Source organism: Alosa sapidissima, chromosome 8, assembly GCF_018492685.1.
Source record: "Alosa sapidissima isolate fAloSap1 chromosome 8, fAloSap1.pri, whole genome shotgun sequence".
Classification (NCBI taxonomy): domain Eukaryota; kingdom Metazoa; phylum Chordata; class Actinopteri; order Clupeiformes; family Clupeidae; genus Alosa; species Alosa sapidissima.
In genome coordinates, this window is record NC_055964.1 from 7380118 (window position 1) to 7400000 (window position 19883).

A 19883-nucleotide genomic window follows, 5' to 3' on the forward strand; every position below is an offset into this window, starting at 1 on the left:
CTGTGTGTGTGTGTGTGTGTGTATGTGCAGGTATATGTGTGTTTTCATTAAATATGCAATGTGTGGCTGAATGGGTGACTCTCAAAACAGATTTTCATGTGTTTATTTTGCTGTGTGTGTGTGTGTGCCAGGGGCGCCGGAACGAGTTTCAAAGTGCAGGGGCCAGATAACGACCCCCCCCCCAAAAAATACAAAATCGCCTGCTGTATTTTGTCTTTCTTGCGCAAACAAAATGTGTGCGTTCGTAATAGCCTGCGTAATTCTTCTTCATAAAGTTGAACAAACACATGCGGTAATTTTACAGATAAATAGAAATAGCCTACTGTCATGCAGTTTATGGGGTAGGCCAACTTGGAGTTAATTTACACACGGGAAATTCTTTCTCTGGGCTACTCATAGCTGAGCAGAGTTGGGTGCAACGCGTCAGTAATCACATTACAGTTCCTACAGTGTGCGAGCAAAGATATTTAGAATTCTGGTGAGGGCGACACGAATAACTAAAGGCTATTACCTTACTACTGAGCGGGAAACAGTGCACAACTAACTAATGACTAGTCTGATGTCAATCACACCACAAATTGATTCCAAAAAAATAACAGGGTGTTACAAGCTAGGACTGCCACTGTTTTCAGTGTGAAGAAGAGCATCTAAGGCTATTAATGACAGAAGGAACGCAACTCGCAAGCGCACTTCACTCAAAGTAGTTCAATGTTTTGCAAGTTGTGTGCATGTCACCATTCAACTTTTATGAAGGAGTGTGTGCGAGCTGGGCAGCAACGCTTCCATAAAGCAATTCGAACTTGCACAATTTTTAAAAGCACTAGGAAGTGCCGTGTTCATTAACTTTTGAAGGCAGATTAGCTATCTGTTAGAAATGGCTGGTAGGCCTACAGCGCAACTTGGTTTGGACTAGATTATGCTACCTAATGTTTCACAACTGTAATTAATTAAATAATAAATAAAAGGGGACGATATCTATAATTTCCATAGAAACATTTCAACAAAGTAGCCTAATGTAACTTGTTAATCCTCATAGAGAGTAAAGAAGTAATGCAATGCATTATTATTTTTTTGTACAGTAGCGTAACTACAGTAGTAGTTTGAGGGGCAGTTGCTCTGACCTGAAACCCCCCCCCCCCAACAAAAATAAATAAATAAATAAATAAAACTCACGGGCTATATGCAGGACTTTTTTTTAAATATATACACAAAGAAGTACACTGAAATACAGCTTTTAATCACCTTAACTTATCATTATTTTAATGCAAAGTCTCTGTCTCACCTGCTGGTTGGCTTTTTCGCAGCCAGCCCTGCAGTGATTGCTGCTTCCCTGAATTGTCTCTCCCTCTCCTGAATCTGACTCTTTTCAGTGGGCATCTTGGCTTCAAACAATACCCAAAATACTAGTGATAGGATTTAGGCAAACCCATTTTGAATAAAATAATTAATGTAATGCATTACTTCCATCATTCATTCTTCTTGCTAAAACGAAATGTGAGAAACTATCAGCAGACATGTAGCTTAGTTTGCCTAATGCCTACCAAAAAAAATAGTAGCCTATAGGCTATGTGATAACGGGCTGCTTCTCTGCAAGCTATCTGTCTGATTATTTAGGCCAGGGGTCTCAAACTCAAATGAGCTGGGGGCCACTTCTGCCAACGTCATTTGATTGGAGGGCCGGCTATTTCTGAAAATGCAATGTTCTTTTTTTCAAATACCACACAAAACTGCAAACAGAAAGTGCAAGTGTTTTTATCTAGTAAAATTTGGTGTGAAACACACACATACCCATTTTTATGCTTTTTGTTTGTTTTATAATTTATAATAATATTTATTTTATCATTATTTTATTCCTCTCAACTTTTTTAAACCTGGCAAACTAGGCGTCAGGGTTAAGAAAGCAAGGTTACCCTGGTCTATTTGAACATTGCTGGTAATCTTAAGTGATATCATACAAACCTTGCGAAGGCACGTTGTGAAATCACGTTGCGCATGATATTAATTTAATCTCATGTTGAGCAATAGGCTAAATGTGGTTATCCAACAGATTCATAACTTCAATAATTGCTCACAATTAATATTCACCCCTTGCAAGTGACGTCACGTTTTGTTCGCGCCACAGCCAAATAGCCTAGTGGACGGTAAGAACACGAATCAAATCAATGGGTTGTAATGGGACATATCGCACAGCTAGGAGATTATAGTGAGATTTAACCGTAGTAATGCCCTTCCACGACTGTTGGCTTATTGTTTGGAATACAACAACATCCCATGTTCATGCATAGATATTTTTTGGTTTGTTTTCTTTGTGTTTCGGGAGTATTTCAACTACAATTGCATGCTTATCTCCTCAGTGTATGAAGCACAGCAGCGGTTGCTATAGCAGCCATAGACTCTGAACAGGACGGCAGCACTTAGGCAAAGTCTTTGGCAAGATCTGAATGTAAACAGATAATACCAGAGCCATACCTTTATATGGCTCTGGATAATACCGTTCAAGTTTTTTTTTTAAATTTCTGATTTCTTTCCATTCTTTAACTTAAGACATGTAAGAAGTAAGTTTATTCGCTGGGCAACGTACAAACTGACGAGTTACATTAGCCCTAGCACTATGAGCTACGATAAACGTTAGCTAGAATAGCTAGCTTCTAAGTGTGGAAGCTAGTTATTATTTCATGTTCTGATATGACATTCTTAACGTTTTGACTATGTTACAACTGATAAAAGCAAGACAAATAAAGTAACCAAATCGCTTTGCAATATTTTAGTCCAGAAATACTTATGGGTGTTCATTTACCATAATGTTAATTATCGTAACACCCCCAATTATCACCACTTTTGTTCAGAAATTCTAAAACAACGATGTTTTTTAACACTTCAAAATAACATTTACTAAATGAACCTTACATTTTTCAGTAGCCATAGTTGTGTAGATTTGAACAAAATCCGGTTTGGTTCTTAACGGGAGCATTTACTGCCTGAAATATCCGATTTTGTTTACCACGCTCGGAGTTATAGTGCTGGCCTGATGGGTCGCCTATTTACACCGTTTCAACGGCACATGGACGGTTAGACCGAGAATTCTCGTCGTGAAATTAAAATTCCACTGGAGCTCCAAGCGGTTGTGTACACGCAGCCTTACAACACTGTTTACAGCTCCTCGAGTCACGGTAAAATGTCATTTTTGGTACATAGCTAATTTAGATACACCTATGTTGTGCGTGGTTGCGTTTCTATAGGAGTCCGCTGTCTTGGTTTGTATAGAAATGGATATTAAGTGACACATACACGCAAGACGGTGGAAATACGGGACCGCTGGAAAATTGGCGGAGTTACGATACAGTAGCCTAACGTAACGTTATCTCCCCTTGCTGTTACCACCAGTTTTAATAACTTTACATTTGCGATCATGACCCATTTCATCTAACAACACCACTGGCATCTTCTTTGACTATCAGACCCCAAACAGCAATACATTGAACTACAAAGATGTTATAGTAATGGTGTTCAGTTCATCATAATCTTTATGACATAATGTAATTTGCCGTCCGTCTCCCATCTTTTTGCTGTCCAGCATGGAGCCGTCACGTGACTTAAGTCACGTGTCTGCAAGGGGTGAATAGGCTAATGACAACCACTGCCTCTGGAGAATAAACAAACAGTAGAACAGTAGGCCGCAGATACATTGAAAGCACAATTTGAAGCCATCCCGGGGTGACCGCTGGAGCTGTAGAGTTGGAGTCTCCGATGCACAGGAGGACATTACGCTTAACTCAGGAACTTTACAATACAATCAATCATACCAGACCAGAATAAATGTTATTGGATTTGGCTACATTTCAAATCCATCCCTCCACACATGTTGCATTGAGAATGAACGTCTCAAAGTGGAGCGCTGTGTGCTCCCTGGGGGTGTTGCCTGGGCGCTCTGCTGGTGTTTTGCTCATCGGTTTTGACCCATGGGCAGAAAGTTTAAGGTTTTTCAACAGTGACGCTGCACAAATAGCTTTAGGCTATATTAGATGCAGGCTACTACCGCTATAATGGTTCACACCTCTCTCCGTTTTTTGCGCAGAGGTTTTTTTTTTTTTTTTTTTCGTGGATGATTTTGTTTATTAAAAGATATTTTGAGCCAAAAGAGAGGGGGCCATTGGCCCCCTGGCCACTGTGCTTCCGGTGCCTATGGTGTGTGCGCATGCACTTCGATCCAATGCATTTACCTCTCAACATACAGTATCATACTAACATGGCTCTGTATGTTTCTCCCTGTGTGTGTGTGTGCCTCAGTCTGGGGACATTGACATAGTCAACCACAGAACCAAGGAGACGTGTCAGCTCAAGTTCTCTCCCTACAGCTACTTCTCCCGGGAAGTCCCTCGCAAAGTAAGCCCCCTCCGCAGCATGCCCTCACCTCCGCACAGCAGACATCCTCTCAGATGCTGTGTCTGTGGGTAAACTCTCGTCTTCAATCTCCATGGTAACCCTTTTTTTCTCCTCTCTCCTCTTCCTCCTCCTATGCGGCGGTCTTCTAGGTGACGGGGGTGGTGACGGACTGTGATGGACAGGCACACTACGTCCTGTCAGGGACGTGGGATGACAAACTCGAGAGTGCCAAGATCGTCCACAGTAGCCGCGGGAGCAGTAGCTCTGAGGGCAAACAGAAGACGGTCTACCAGACGCTCAGTCCCAAACTGCTCTGGAAGAAGTATCCACTACCGTAAGCACAGCACAGCACAGCACAGCACAACACAATACAGCACAACACAGGAGAGCACAGCACAGGAGAGCACAGCACAACACAGTACTGTACAGCAACACAATCTAATACTGGGCAATTTTGACTACTGAATTTGGATTCAATACATGAATTTCTCGTATAAAAAACACATTGGGTGTAAACCGAATGACATACGGTATGCATATTTATATCCATACTGTATATCCATATTAAAAAAAACAAAAAAAAAAACATGTATTGACCGCACCCAAGTATTACTCACAATTTATTACTTAAAATTTATTAAGTAAAATGCACTTTAGATCAATTTACGGATGATTGGGAGTACATGCGTTGAGTTGACATCAAAATCATGTTATTCGGATGTGTTTTGAGAAAGTTCGATTTTACCGTTTTTAGTCAAAACTCATTAGCCTGGAAGTGACCAGGGCAAGTCATTTCGCCGCTACAAAACGCTATTTTTATACCTATTTTTATACCTATTTTATTTTTATATAAATATCCATGTAATTACTGGTATCAAGTGATGCACTTCTGCAGATCCTGCTGTTATCTTGACTTCAATTCACTCACGCAAAAGTCCTTATGCCTTTGGCATAATGCCACTATCATTTTCCGAATACTCACAAGAAGGATACATAGCCTCTCATAAGTCACTCATAGAATGAGTTTACAGAAGTGAGCTGTTTCATGTTAAACTAAATGTTGTGTGTAGTACACACATAAACAGACACTCAGAAAGAACAATGTGGAGGAACAGAAATACATGTCTAGGCCATCCCTCCTGTATTAACCTCATAGCTGAAAATATTTGTATAAACCTCAGCTAATAGGGAGGAAATGACATACAATGCAAAACACTGTACAGGTCTCCGGTAACAGTGACTGTTAATTAGCAGTACAGCCAAAACACAGTTGCAGCGATGCTTCCACTGCTCCTCCACTCCCGTATTCCCAAGATGTATTGCAGTACAATGCTTTACAGCAAATCTATGTCAAAACAGCGTAAAACAGACCTACTGCATTAACCAGACTAGCATGGCCCAGTAGGACAAATTGAGGAAATAAAGGAAGTTATAAATAATAAAATGGAATTTGATTTAATTCAATTTGAATCAATGTGTCCAGAAAAGCATGATAATATGACACCATAATGATTGTTAGGATAAATGATGGTCTGTCTGTGGGTTCCGTGGTCTGTGTCAGGGAGAACGCGGAGAACATGTACTATTTCTCGTCGCTGGCACTGACGCTGAACGAGTTGGAGGATGGCGTGGGCCTGACGGACAGCCGCCTGCGGCCTGACCAGCGGCTGATGGAGGCCGGCCGCTGGGACGAGGCCAACATGGAAAAGCAGCGTCTTGAGGAGAAGCAGCGGGCGGCACGGCGCCGGAGAGACGTGGAGGCCACCGACGCCCAGGACGATGGTGAGGAGGGGGGGTGAGGGGGAGAGAGAGAGAGAGAGAGGTAGGGAGAGAGAAACAGAGGATGGGTTTGAGGGAGGCAGGTAGGGAGAGAGACAGGAAGAATAAGAGAGGGAGGGAGAGAGAGAATACACAGAGAGGGATAGAGGAACAAGCATGATGAAAAGTAGAATCATTGAAAAATGGAGGTAGCATGAGAGAGAGGCAGAAAGTAAAAGACAAAGGCAGGGGAAATGAAAAGACTGAAAGCAAAGGGAAACACATAAAGACAGGAAGAGATCATGAAAGAAAGATCGTGCGTGCGTGCTGCGTGCGTGTGTGTGTGATACGATTGGAGAAGAAGGACCGAGACCTTGAGAGATGAAAGAGTGCTGGCATTTTAAAAGCCCCGCACTGAGCCGAACAGAAGAACAGAGAGAAGAACAGAGAGGAGGTGAGGAAGACAGGAACAGAGAGGAGGTGAAGGACAACAAGGAAGATGGAGATGTCAGAGTGAACGTCTATTTGAATGGAGTGTATTATGTACATGTGCGTACGTGTGAACTGCTTGAGAAAGAGGATGTGTGTTGTGTGTGTGTTTGTGTTTGTGTTTGTGTGTGTGTGTGTTTCTCTGTGACTGTGACTGTGATGTCCTGACATGTGTCTGTTCTCTCTTCCCAAATGATGGGCAGAGTGTGATAATGACTCTGGTGAGTGGGGCTGGTCGGGGGTCCACTCTGTGTGTGTGCGTGTGTGCGTGTGTGTGCGCGTGCGTGCGTGTGTGTGTGTGCGTGTGTGTTTGCCCTCCTAAGGAGGCTTGCCCTCCTCACCATGCGTGAAAGACAGACACGGGAGTGTAAGAGCATGTTGCTTTGTGTATGTGTGTGTGTGTGAGTGTGTGCTTGCATGTCTGTCTGTGCGTGTGTGTGCGTGCGTGCGCCATGGGGTGGGTATGAAAAGTAAATAGTGATAGTACGTAGCCCAAAATACATCTGATCGGATTGAGCTGTTTCTGAGTCTTGTGGAGGATACTAGATATATGGAGAGCAAGACTTGAATACAGTATGTTACAGTATGTTACTTTAGGGAGAATACTGTCCTGAAAGGCCATTAGCACGCATCATAAACTTGTCATAATACTTTCATTTGCTGTATTATGGGGAAAGCAATATATTTAGGGCACTGTTACAAAAAAAATATTATATAATTTCGTTAAACCAATATAACCACATATTAAACCAATATCGATTGTCAGAGAGGACTTCAGAAGAAGGTATTATTGTAATGATTTCAGCTGTCTCACCCCTATTATGTGTGTGTCTTGTATGCCTGCGTGTGTGTGAAAGAGTCTGTGTGTGTGTGTGTGTGTGTGTGTGTGTGTGTGTGTGTGTGTGTGTGTGTCCAAACACAACATGCAGATCTTTGATCTGCTATGGTGATTTCCACCATGTTTCTTCCATCATGCTCCTGCTCCTTGTCCCTGTACTGCCCCCCAGTGGTGAGTCTGGGAATAGCTCATCCTCAGGGTCCACATGCACCCTACTTTGATCTCCCTCCCAACACCAGTGCGCCTGGCCTTTGGGTTGATCCTCAGGTGCCTTAGCAGCCTAATAAAGCTGCCTCAAAATTGCATTTAATCCTACATTTAGTATATTAGGTATTGCAGACAGAGGAGGAAAATTCCAGCTTCAGAAAGTAAAAGTCCTACTACGTATTTGCTCCAACCATGTTGGAGTTATGATGATTAGCTGGTTATAGTTAGCAAAACTCTTTAGCCAGATAGATCATAGGGTCATTCACACGAGGGACGATAACTGTAACTATAACGATATGGGCATCCACACTAACCAATAATAAGGGAAGTTGATGAATGTAATGTCTAAAATTGGGTGGATTCTGAATGGCTATCAGCTGTTTATTGTTCTCAAAATCTCTCTGGTGGTATTATTCTTCATGTCGTTATTGTTATAGTTTATGTTGAAGAGGTCATTTATATTCGCTAGAGCAATACTTGCCTTTATCACTATATTTCTCGTTCTTGGTGTGAACAGCCCTTAAAGCACACAAATAGAACTAAAACATGAAGATGGAGTTTTCCTCCTCCGAGTACAGTTAAGTATCATAAAGCTGTACTTATGAATAGCACAGCACACAGCGGAACTGGCCGTGGACCCAGACCCAAAGACAGAGTGCACTGTGTCATCTAAAATTAGTCTATTGTTAATGCATTCCAGCATTTCATTTCCAAACTGCTCCTCCATATTGACAGCAATAGTGGTTGACAACCTGAAAATGTTTCATTTATGTTTTTTTCATTTAGTCATTTAGCAGACACTTTTATCCAAAGCGACGTATTATGTTAATTATGTTACAAGAGCCATTGTCCCCTGGAGCAACTCTGGGTTAAATGCCTTGCTCAAGGGCACAGCGATGGAAGCCAGGACTTGAAAGCACAACCTTTCAGGCCACTGCATGTTAGCACAGCTCCTTAACCACTACTCTACCACTGCCCTAATATATGTGTGTGTGTCCTACCCCAGGTCGGGAGTACGAGGGCTACCAGCCTCTCTGGTTCCACAAGCGGACTGACCCCATCACCGCAGAGACGAACTTCATATACAAAGGGGGCTACTGGGAGGCCAAAGACCGGCACGACTGGAGCATGTGTCCAAACATCTTCTGAGTCGCCTCGCCCGCCGCTCCTGCTGCTGCTGGGTGGCTGCTGCAGACACCCCCCCAACACCCCCCCCCCCCCCCCCCCCCCCACACACACACACACACACACACACACACACATACACACTCCCCAAAAGAAAAGCCGAGACGGATAACACACTCTGGGTTCCTGGGGGATAACCCCTGGGAGGAGCCTCCTGAGCGGAACCAAGGGGAACCAACCTGAACAGAACCGAACACAGCAGAGTGGCCTGGCTATAGGAGCTGCAGTTGTGTGGACATTACTACTGCTGCGACTGCTACTGCTGTGCGTGTGTGTGTGTGTGTGTGCATGTGTGTGTGCGTGTGTGTGAGTGTGTGCACGCGTGAGTGTGTGTGTGAGTGTGTGTGTGTGTGAGTGTGTGTGTGTGTATCTCACACAAGCTCTCAGTGCGACTTATCTGCACCATACCTTGTCCTTGTCTACCCAAGGACAGAGGTGGTTGGTGTGTGCTTCTCTGTGAGGGTGGTACAGACTTCTGCAGCCCAACTGAACCCCACCCCAGCCCACCCACCCTCCAGAGCATATCTTCCAGTCCGAAAATCAGGTGCTCTCATGACGGACTGCTCTTCACCTCCCCACAAACGCACTGTATACATCGTGCACAGAGGTCACGGCCCTGTGTGTTCTGTGGTGTTACAGTAGCATCAGAGACCCACCCTCACCCCCATTTATAGAAGAACTGGTTTAGACTGGTTTTATTTTCTCTCTAAATCTCTCCTGCTGGCCTGGATGCCAGAAGAGCGAGAGGAACTCAAATCTCCTCCGGTAAGAGGAGGAACATCTTATTAAGGACCTGTAAACAAAGACAGAAAAAAGTAACTTTGTACTTTTTTTTGTTCTTTTTCTTCTTTGACCTCATGATTTGTCATATTCACACCATTGAGAATGTGTGAACCCCACAGTAGCTGAAGTATCTGGATGGACAAGGTCACCATTGATTTTTGGTGTGTGAACGGCAACGTTGATGTAGCCTGAATGAGCCTCCACTGGTTATATTGGAGCCTGTGGTTGGTGGGGAGAGGTTAGTGTCTGACCCCACTGCTCTCGTCACAGCTACACTCTGAGCTTTTTGAGGTCAGCTGATCCAGTCTGTTCCCCACCAGACATATAAGACCCCCACACTCACCGACCCTCCCAGATGGAGACTAGAGTCAGATTCACTCTGATCCCACATAAGTCAATCAGAACAAACAGACAGATATTACTGTCCTCAATTGGACTAAATCGTCAGATGTGATTCCTGCCAGGGCGCCCCCTGTAGGTTTGACTGTGTACTGCAGTATTCTTGTATGTCTTGTATGTCCCATGATGATGAAGGTCTCAGTCTATATGTGACCACCATCCGATTTGATGCCAGCTGTCAGAGCAAGTAAAGCGAGACAACATTATTACCGATAAACGTAAAAAAAATTGTTTTGTTAACTAATAGCCTAAAACAGTCAGAAAAACTAACAGAATAGTTATCAAAGGCACATTTCCGCATAGAAGCAGATTTAATCAATCTCTGGGAACTCACTTTGAGGTGTTAACATTAATCAGTATCCAAATCTTTGATCATTTCCTTTTTCTGCAGTATGATTGATCTTTCTCATGTACTGGGCCTTTCTGATGTCATTCAGACTAACCAGCCTACGCATTTACTCCCTCACAGCAGGCGTTCAACCTTTAGTTCAGACAGTACATGTTACAGGGGACAATATCAGTGATCTGGAGCTCGATTTAGTTTTGTGTGCACTCTATATTGTGCACGCACATCCATGGCTGTTGCATCCCTGCTCCCAGGGGTCAAAGTTGGGGGATACTCTGCGACTTTAGCCATCTAGTAGGTTAAGTATTTGTTCACTTAACTGTAGCCCTCCAGAATGAGAAACGATCAAAATGATCTGAAACTACATAAAAAAAAAAAAAAACAGATTTAATCATTAGTTCGTTAAAACCTAACAATGTGCGGTGTGCACAAGTTGTGCACATCATTTTGGATCATTATCCCAAATCACAAGTGAACATGTTTTCTTAGTGATGTTAAGAATGTAGACATTTTGGCCAGACGTACTGTAGTAACCGTCTGTTCCCGTGCGGAATTTTTTGTGATTACTTAATTGATAACAGATTAATATGAACGCTGATGCTTTGAAAAGTAATAGTGGTACTTGGTTTAACAAAAAAAGTGTGTTGGGTCAAATCTGCAGTGTTAAGGTTGTACTGAAAGTTTTACCATAAATGTGAATTGAAGTCCAAAACAATGTTGCACCCTGATTGAAACTCTGATCAGCCTCTGAGGATTTAGTTCAATGGTGTTATTTTTTATTATTAGAGGGCACTGACTCATAAACCACTGGCCATCCTTTAATTTAATCACTTTATATTAACACATTGTTTTTTCTTGTGGTTGGCTTTTGAGTTCTTCACTATGTTGCATTGTCTCTGTTGTGGCCTTTTTTTCTTATTTACATTTTGATTTGAGTCAGTGGTTTAACAATTCACAGAGTGTTAATTATTGAGTTCAAGCACTTTGAAGGTATTTTTTAAACCCAGGTACAGAGTAAAGGTGAGATTAGGGACTGACATCATGACAAACAAATCTGGGCGATAAAGTATGACATCTATGTCAGATACTTTATGGTTGAAAGGGGGGGTCACTGAATTATGACGTAAACAGTGTATAGAATGTCATGTTTGTACTTGCTGAGCCAAAGTACAGAATCAAAATTCTTGGGTCATGTGTGCACATGGTCTTGCCTGGCGCTTTTGTTTATCTTCCTGTTTTCCTTTTGAAGAAAAAATGTTTCATTCTCTTTTATACTTTTCTATTTTGTTCAGTGGCTTCAGGCTCCTTGCACATATCACTTTTTGTTTGGTTGTAGATGCACATTCACATATATAGCCTAAATCTCACTCAATACTAATACACACAAAAGCACACACCAACCATTAGTTCTTAAATGTACCTCAGACAAGAATAGATATATTATGTAGTAAAAGAGCATATCAAGGTTTATAATATTATGGCAGATTGCTGTAAATCATCATTAATAATCCACATATAGATTACAGACCGAGTGCTTATTACTAATACTTTGTGGTCTCATAACATTCACTCTCTACTGTAAATGTGTTACTGTAAAGATAACACTAAGCTATCATGTACATCGTTCTGATGGTTTGAGGCTAGTGCTCAGTGTTGGGAAGAATACTTTAAAAATGTAATCAGTTACAGAATACAGAATACATGCCCTAAAATGTAATTTGTAACGTATTCCGTTACATTACTCCATCTAAGTACCGTATTCTAAATACTTGGATTACATAAGCGCTGTTTTACATTTTATCAAGTGGGAAATCAAGCTGCTATTTCAGTTTGTAAGACCCACAGGCGATGTCAGCAAAAAAAACACAACTTAACTTTATAGGATAAACTGAAACATTATACATTTTGTTAATGCACAAGATCATCTCACAGAAATATTAGAATTTCAGTTCAAAAATCCCAGAAATTCATATGAGAAGGATTCTAAAAGTAACCCCTTAAAATGGCCAAAGTAACTGTATTCTGAATACCACTCATTGAAAATGTAACTGTAACTAAATACAGTTACTCATATTTTGTATTCTGAATACATAATCCCGAATACATGTATTCAGTTACTTCCCAACACTGCTAGTGCTTGACTCTTGGCCATGCTCAACTGTTGGTGCCCCATGGTAGAGATTATTTTTCAGTCATACTGTATGGAGAAGGATAAAGAAGTATTTTTAATATGTTTAAGAATTATTATATCAAAAAAGAGGCATCACATTGTAATCCATTCATTGTGTGCGTGTGTGTGATTTTTTTTCTGTTTTAAGAACATTTGAAGTGACTTAAGTTGTAGCAATAACGATTCCATGACTCATTTGTTAGGTGGGCTATCTGTTTCACCTGGAAGAGACGAGATGGAACCAACCAAAGCCTCAGTACAGGATGCTCTGTAGCCTAACAGACAAGACTCTTATGGCCTTCCCTGTGTGAGACTTAGACATGTAATAGCTTTCACTTTGGTCTTTTATTTTCCCTTTTCAGTTCCACATGCACTTAACCCTCTGGCCTCTGCTTTAGCTTTCTTTTCTTTTTCTTTTCTTTTGTTGTGTAACAGCGTGCCATTGTCTTCCTTTTTTATGAACATGTAAATATGTACTCGTATGTATACACGCAATTTGCAGTGTGTGTATGTATAGCGAATTTCCCACTCGTTCAGATCGACTCAGTGGGATATTTGAAACTGGAGCACAATAATGAAGACGAGGACTTTGGTCATCTCCTCGCCTCGTCAGAATTGACTCTAGGTTGTCAAGACCCTGATCCATCACAACATTGTGCTCTTTCACCTGCCCGTTTGCCTTTTTTAAAGTCTTTCATTTACAGTTTGTTTGAGTGCTGGAGACAGCACTGTGAGCATGTGAGTGTTCTGAGCAGCACAGGTGGTTGTTAGCATCTCTGTTTCTACTCCCATATGGCACACTTAGTTCCTGTGCACCTGAGATGAAGGTGTGCTAAAGCTTCTACCGGGGTCGTTCTCCCTCTCTCCTTATCTATCGCTCTCTATCAATTTCTATCGATCTCTCTCGCTCGCTCTCTTTTTAAATCATTTTTACTTTCCACCATTAATTTATGCAGCAATGTTGTCTGCAACAAAGACTGACACAATGAAAAAGTGGAGATAATAAAACTTTTATTTGTTGAAAGTGGAATGAGAGAAGTGTTTGTGTCTGACCAGAATATTTACTAATAGACAAAGATGTGACTGACTCCCCCTTAAAAAAAGATAAGAAAAAAAAATAGAAATATGTACAGTCCATACATATTGCTGTGTTTTTAATATGTTGGTTGTGTACAATATATTAATACTGTACATCAATATTTCACAGATAATGATTGAGTTTGATTATTACATCTGGGAAATTATGTAGTGCTTGTCTAAAAGATGAAACAGGATGTATTGTAACATACAGTATTTCAGTATTTCACACTTTACAGGAGTTGTTTTTAATTAGTGCCTGACATTTAAATATATATATATACGAGTGGTGTTAAAATCCTAGTCCTATGATACATACAGGTGATTTCCTACAGCGGCAAATCAACATTCAAGCCTATTTACCACCAACAAAGCAACCTTTCTCGGCAAAAAACTGACAGCTTTAGCCTTAGAGTGCATTACACTGGGTTATCAAGTAAGCACCTTCTTTTATCGTTGTTTAATTGAATTAGGCCCATGACACCTCCAGAAGGCTTATGCTTCAATTAGCCACATAACCAGACAAACTAAGCCCTTTATGCGGGTATAACGACAAATATCAACACATTTCTGTCAACACACTTAACTACAGCATGCATATCTATAGGATTAGATAACATCACAGGGGTGGAGTGCTGGAATATACAACTGATTTTAAGTGCATTTCAGGACATCACAACCATTTGTTTTGAAATAATACCTGAAAATTATGTTGAGTAAGTGTGATTTATACGTCACGCTTGACCCCTCAGAAAATGCCTACTGGTTACGAAGATAGAGGGAACAAACCTTCAGCTTCATTGTCGGAACACCCAATGCCAGATACAACAGATCCTGCTCTAATCAGTGGAGGTAAATCCAGGGTTACTTGAAAGGTTCCCCCCAAGAAACTTGTGTATAATGTCGGCCATGTTCATAGTGAAGTCAAGTCCTTACAACATTGAATCACTAAACCAAACCAAGACTTCAAAACAATATAAAGAAGAATTGTTTTTTACACACTATCATCACATACTGGGTAACTATTTGATATTATTTTCAATGTGTGAGGGTTCCATGAAAGCCCATGGGACTTCAGTCAAAGTGTAACAACAACATTTTTGCTTAATCAATTATAAACTTTGGTTAATAGTCGGGAAAATATGGTAGCTTATCCTTCATTTTTATCAAGTCACTTTGGATAAAATCATCTGCTAAATGTAAATGTACTGAAACAAAAAATTCTTGAAAAGAATACTGCTTAATAGCTCCTATTTGATGGAAGGTACTCCAATTCCAGCACTGTAGGGACCACAAATGGGTCTGCTGAGGGAGATGAAACTACTGGTTTCAACACCGTCTGCCTGCCTTTGACCATGATGGAGGTGTACTGGCTTACATGGCAGGGAAAGGCAGAGTGGTCAGTGTATGTTTTAACCAGAGCTATACAGTCATGCATTTTCCAAGAAAAGTTAGAAATTACTTTTTTCTTTCTTTTTATGTGTCAGACGTATGGCATGGGATGGGACTTCTGTGTGTGCCATAAGACAGGTATTCCTCCTCTGACGCACCTGCTATGATTATAATGCACTTTTACATAACAACCACATGGGGGTGCTATTATGATTCATATGAAGTCCCCTTATTATGACCGCCGCGCAGCGAAGCGGCGGTCATATAGGTTTAGTCAGATTTTTTTTTTTTTTTTCTTTTTTTTTTTTCTTTTTCGCATGCCCAAATTTCCGTCAATGATTCCCGGGACACTGAAAGACCGGGGTACACGAAACTTGGTGGACATGTAACCCCACATGGATAGCATGGAACCATCGTTTTTCGTTTTGATCTGTAGCCCCCCCGCTGAATTGGACCCCCCGAAAGGAGGGTAGGGCAGACACAGTTTTCTGTGAATATCTCGAAAACCGTAGGGTTTAGGAGGACCATTTTTTTTTTGTATGTTGATCTCAAGGGGCCATGTCAACCCATTCCATAACCACTCATTTCATGTATAGTGCCACCTAGTTAAACACAAAAAAGTAAAAATGAGGTGGTGTAATTGAAGGTATCTGTGACCTAACATAGTCAAAACTGCACGAAATTGGAAGTGTAGGATCATTATGACACCCTCTGTATGCACGCCAAGTTTTGTGGAATTCCGTTCATGGGGGGCCACACAATAAATTAATTTATGTTACTATACACCAACTGGCCTGTAGGTGGCCGGAGACAGTTTTCTGTGAATATCTCGAGAACCGTAGGGCCTAGGAGGTACACCTTTTTTTTGTATGTTGGTCTTAAGGGGGCATGTCAACCCATCCCATTACCACTTATTTCATGTATAGCGCCACCTAGTTAAAAATTAAAAAGCAAAAAATTAGGTGTTTTCATCTCAATATCTCTGGCTGACAAGGTCAAAACTGCACGAAATTAAAAGTGTAGGATCATTATGACACCCTCTGAATGCATGCCAAGTTTTGTGTACTTTCGTTCATGGGGGGCCTTACAATAAAATAATTTATGTGTACATTTAGTGACGTACACCAACAAGGATTCCCGGGACACTGAAAGACCGGGGTACACAAAACTTGGTGGGCATGTACCCCCACATGGATAGCATGGAACCATCGTTTTTCGTTTTGATCTGCAGCCCCCCCGCTGGACTGGACCCCCCGAAAGGAGGGTAGGGCAGACACAGTTCTCTGTGAATCTTTTATGGTATGTTGGTCTCAAGGGCCCACATCAACCTGGCTCATAATCACTCATTTGTGATTTGCCCCCCCCCCCCCCCCCCCCCCCGCCCCGGTCAAAAATGAAAATGCAATATTATTCTGCTTTAATCGCCCCTATCTTCAGTTAAGATGTTCAGAACTGCACCAAATTTTATGTGTATGATTGACCTGGCATTCTCTGGGGGTATGCCAAGTTTCGTAGAATTTCATCCATGGGGGGGGCTAAAAAAATTAGGTTATGTGTACATTTAGTGACTGTACACTCATTGGCCTGTAAATGGCGGTGCACACATATAAACATGCACACACACAGGCACCCACATACTATCGGTATTAGAACGGCCGATACATAATTACAAATTCAATAGGATCAAAAGAAAGCCAAAATATTCATCATCATCATCATGGCTGCATTTTCAGTATTGGCGATAAGTAGTCGTTTGTCCACTAGATGGCGCATCGTTGCAGTGAGACGTAATTTTTTTGGAAGTTAAAAGTGGGTTGAAAAAATAATGGACACTTCCTACAAGGACTGTAATTTACCGCAGCGAACATCTAATAAGGACAGGACGATGTTCACATGAAGTGTAAGTGAGGATGAAGTGAGGATGTTTATCGGACATGCTTGGTTTTTACTGCAGGTATGTTAATCTTGTAATATCAATAAGGACCTAGGTAATGTTACCGTTAGCGTTGGTTGAGTGATGGAGGCCCATTTGATTGATTGCATTTGTAGAAAACTATAAATGCGGTTATACCAAGCAAATTGATAACAGCACTGTTTGTATCTTTCGACTGTCATTTATTGCACGTGCTACAAAATCATTCTGTGCAATGGAAGATTTACCAACGTTACACCGGTCTGATACAGTTTTGCCTATACATGCGTGAGACTGAGACGCCTGTTTATTTTGTTTTAAGTGCGTGCAGGGTGTGAGAGGGGAATCGATGTGCTTTGATTCCAGCTTGGTAGTTGTAGTCTGTGAAATTAAAAAGCACGTGTGTGTGAAGTATCCAAACAATGACACCTTCATTTCATTATGGCTGCTTTAGCAACACACCTTAAGCTACTGTGTAGTGGGTCCCATTTAGAAGTGGCTACTTCATTTGCGCTTTCCTTGACTCATGGAACTGCGTGAATGTTATTACGACTTTTCGCCACGATATGGCAGTTTAAGTCCGCTTGATACTGTAAGTCGTAAGCCATTGGTTTCCAAAGGAGATTTTATTTGTGTCGCCAGCATAGCCTATTGACAATTTATGTTGTAAATAGGCCTACCTTATAATCCTACCTGTAGCTTAGGGAAGCTAACCGCTTTCTATTAGGATCTAGTTTGTTAGTTACAGTTTTGTCATAACTCCCTAATGCATTTTTGCATTTAGAATAGCCAGAGCGTGTATATCTCAATCTGAAAATTAAACAATATCGGGTGCCTATGGACTAGGCTGGGTGAACCCAGCCTGATCTGCCGGCTATTTATTTTTTGATTTCTTAAAAGATTGAGCTTGGTCTGATGAAAGCCAGACTAGCCATGGACCTCAGTTACACAATGCAAGGGAACATGAATCAGCCTATATTTGCACGAACAATAACGGACAAAAGCTCTTCAACTTTGGCCCGTTAAAATGTGTATGAACAGTCTAGCGACGCATTTCATCAAGGCCCATTTGGACATGTCAGTTATTTGCACCACTGGTTAGATGTAAAACAGCATTTCGTTTCAGACTACTGTTACTTAATTTGTGCATTAACAATAACGTTTCAGACTACTGTTACTTAATTTGTGCATTGACAATAAAGTATTACATGAACTAAAGATGACTAAAATCTTATGTAGAAGAAGAAATATTCACAAAAAATCCATCCATCCAAAAATGACCTTTGTTTTTGATAGCTGTTGAAAACGGCATGGAACTGACAGAGATGTTTTTGTTTATAAATACATAAAAAAAAAAATAAATAAATAAATAACATTATGCTGATACCTTTTGCTTTTCCCAAATACAATGTAGCCTACAGGTGTAAGTGACCTTTCATCAATCCAGTTGCAATGGATGAACTGTGATGACCTGCCCTACTTGTGATTGTTTAGAGATTTTAAAGGTTTTATAACAATGCTACATCTTCTTTGGCTATTCTACAATCTATTCACCTTTTCAGCACAAGTAGGCTACTTTCTGTGCAGCCGCACACACACACTCAGGCATGCCAAACAAGCATACACAAAAGTTTCAAGAGTGGGGGATGGAGTAAAAGATGGAGACAAATTGAAGTGTGATTTATTTTCGCGGAATGGATGTACAGGACTGAGCGGCGGTCATATTTTGTACCGCTATGCGGTACATCTAGTTTTGCATTCACTTTGGTATGTGGAAAACCATGGACAACTACTCAACTAGTCTCTGCTGAGTAAAAAAAAAGGTAATAGGTCGAGGTGTCTCTGTCAAAAGATACTTTTGAGAGCTCAATAGTTCTAGTTTCTCAAGCAAAGGTACTTTTTTCACTTTCACTTCAATTTTAGCTCAGCCAGATTAATGCAGCTAACTTCAAGGTTACTTTATTTTTTCAGTTAGTCATAAGTCATGTTATGCACAGCAGCGCCAGCAACTGCTCAAACTTTTCACTTGATAACTGTTACTGCGTCATATGTGCAATTGCTTCAGTGTATTTCTTTTCCTCAGTGCCAAAAATGGAAGATATTGCAACATGTAATCTATCCATTAAAACTCTGGTTATTGTAACACTTTCCTTGAACCCTGCTATTGTTACCATTCAAAAGAGCAACAATGATTGAAACTTTTTAGCAGATATACTTCATAGGTGACCTTGTCCCTACAGAAATTCCGTCCTACCAGACAATAAAATAGCATATTTCTTCTCTCTGGGAGATAACGTTCGACTATGAACCTTGGAGTTGTAGGTTAACTTCATTACTAGAAGATTTACTCAATGAGACACATTCAAAGTATTCTTCAATTATGTTATTGCTAAGTTGTTCAGTTGTGTATTTAAGATGTAATTCATCACTTTGTCGGTCTCCACTTATTATCTTGCATGGTTAATTGTATGAAAGAAATTCAAAGTGTACAAAAGCCTCACTCGCTCGCTCTATCCCCCATGATTGGCCCGAATTGCCTGCAGCTGCGACTCCCTCACGTGTTGCACAGACCACGTGTTAATTCACCCTTCGCTAAGCCACACCCGAAAACCGCCACATGCCAATCGTGGCTTAGAGGGGCTTTTATCAGTGGATTTGGCTGTTTTGAGCTTGTCCCCAACCCAGACTTGTAACCTTTAACTGTTAAAATACACTAAAGACAAATTAAACCTAGATGATTTTGTACCATGTTTGTTGCAAGAAAGAGTTAAATAAACACATACCATTTCAATTTCGAATGCAAATAATATATTTATACTATTTTTTAGGGAAAACATCAGTGTCCCCAGGTTTTCCGTCATTTCCACCACACAAACTATTTCCAGTAATATATACTTTTTTACCTAAAAATGTTTATTTGTTTACCAGGGGAAAACATAGTGTT

At 41.0% G+C, this 19883-nt stretch overlaps 1 protein-coding gene across 4 annotated transcripts in view; it reads left to right on the forward strand.

The window, feature by feature from the left end:
* LOC121714755 (oxysterol-binding protein 2-like) overlaps nt 1-13588 on the forward strand; it is a 765489-nt gene extending 751901 nt beyond the window's left edge. For all 4 annotated transcript variants that reach the window (XM_042099799.1, XM_042099797.1, XM_042099796.1 and 1 more), the window contains 4 exons: nt 4288-4383; nt 4533-4717; nt 5945-6165; nt 8682-13588. In XM_042099799.1, coding sequence (XP_041955733.1) covers nt 4288-4383; nt 4533-4717; nt 5945-6165; nt 8682-8824 — 645 coding nt within the window. In that variant the 3' untranslated portion in view covers nt 8825-13588. The remainder of the gene's footprint in view (nt 1-4287; nt 4384-4532; nt 4718-5944; nt 6166-8681) is intronic.
* The last annotated feature ends 6295 nt before the right edge of the window (nt 13589-19883 follow it).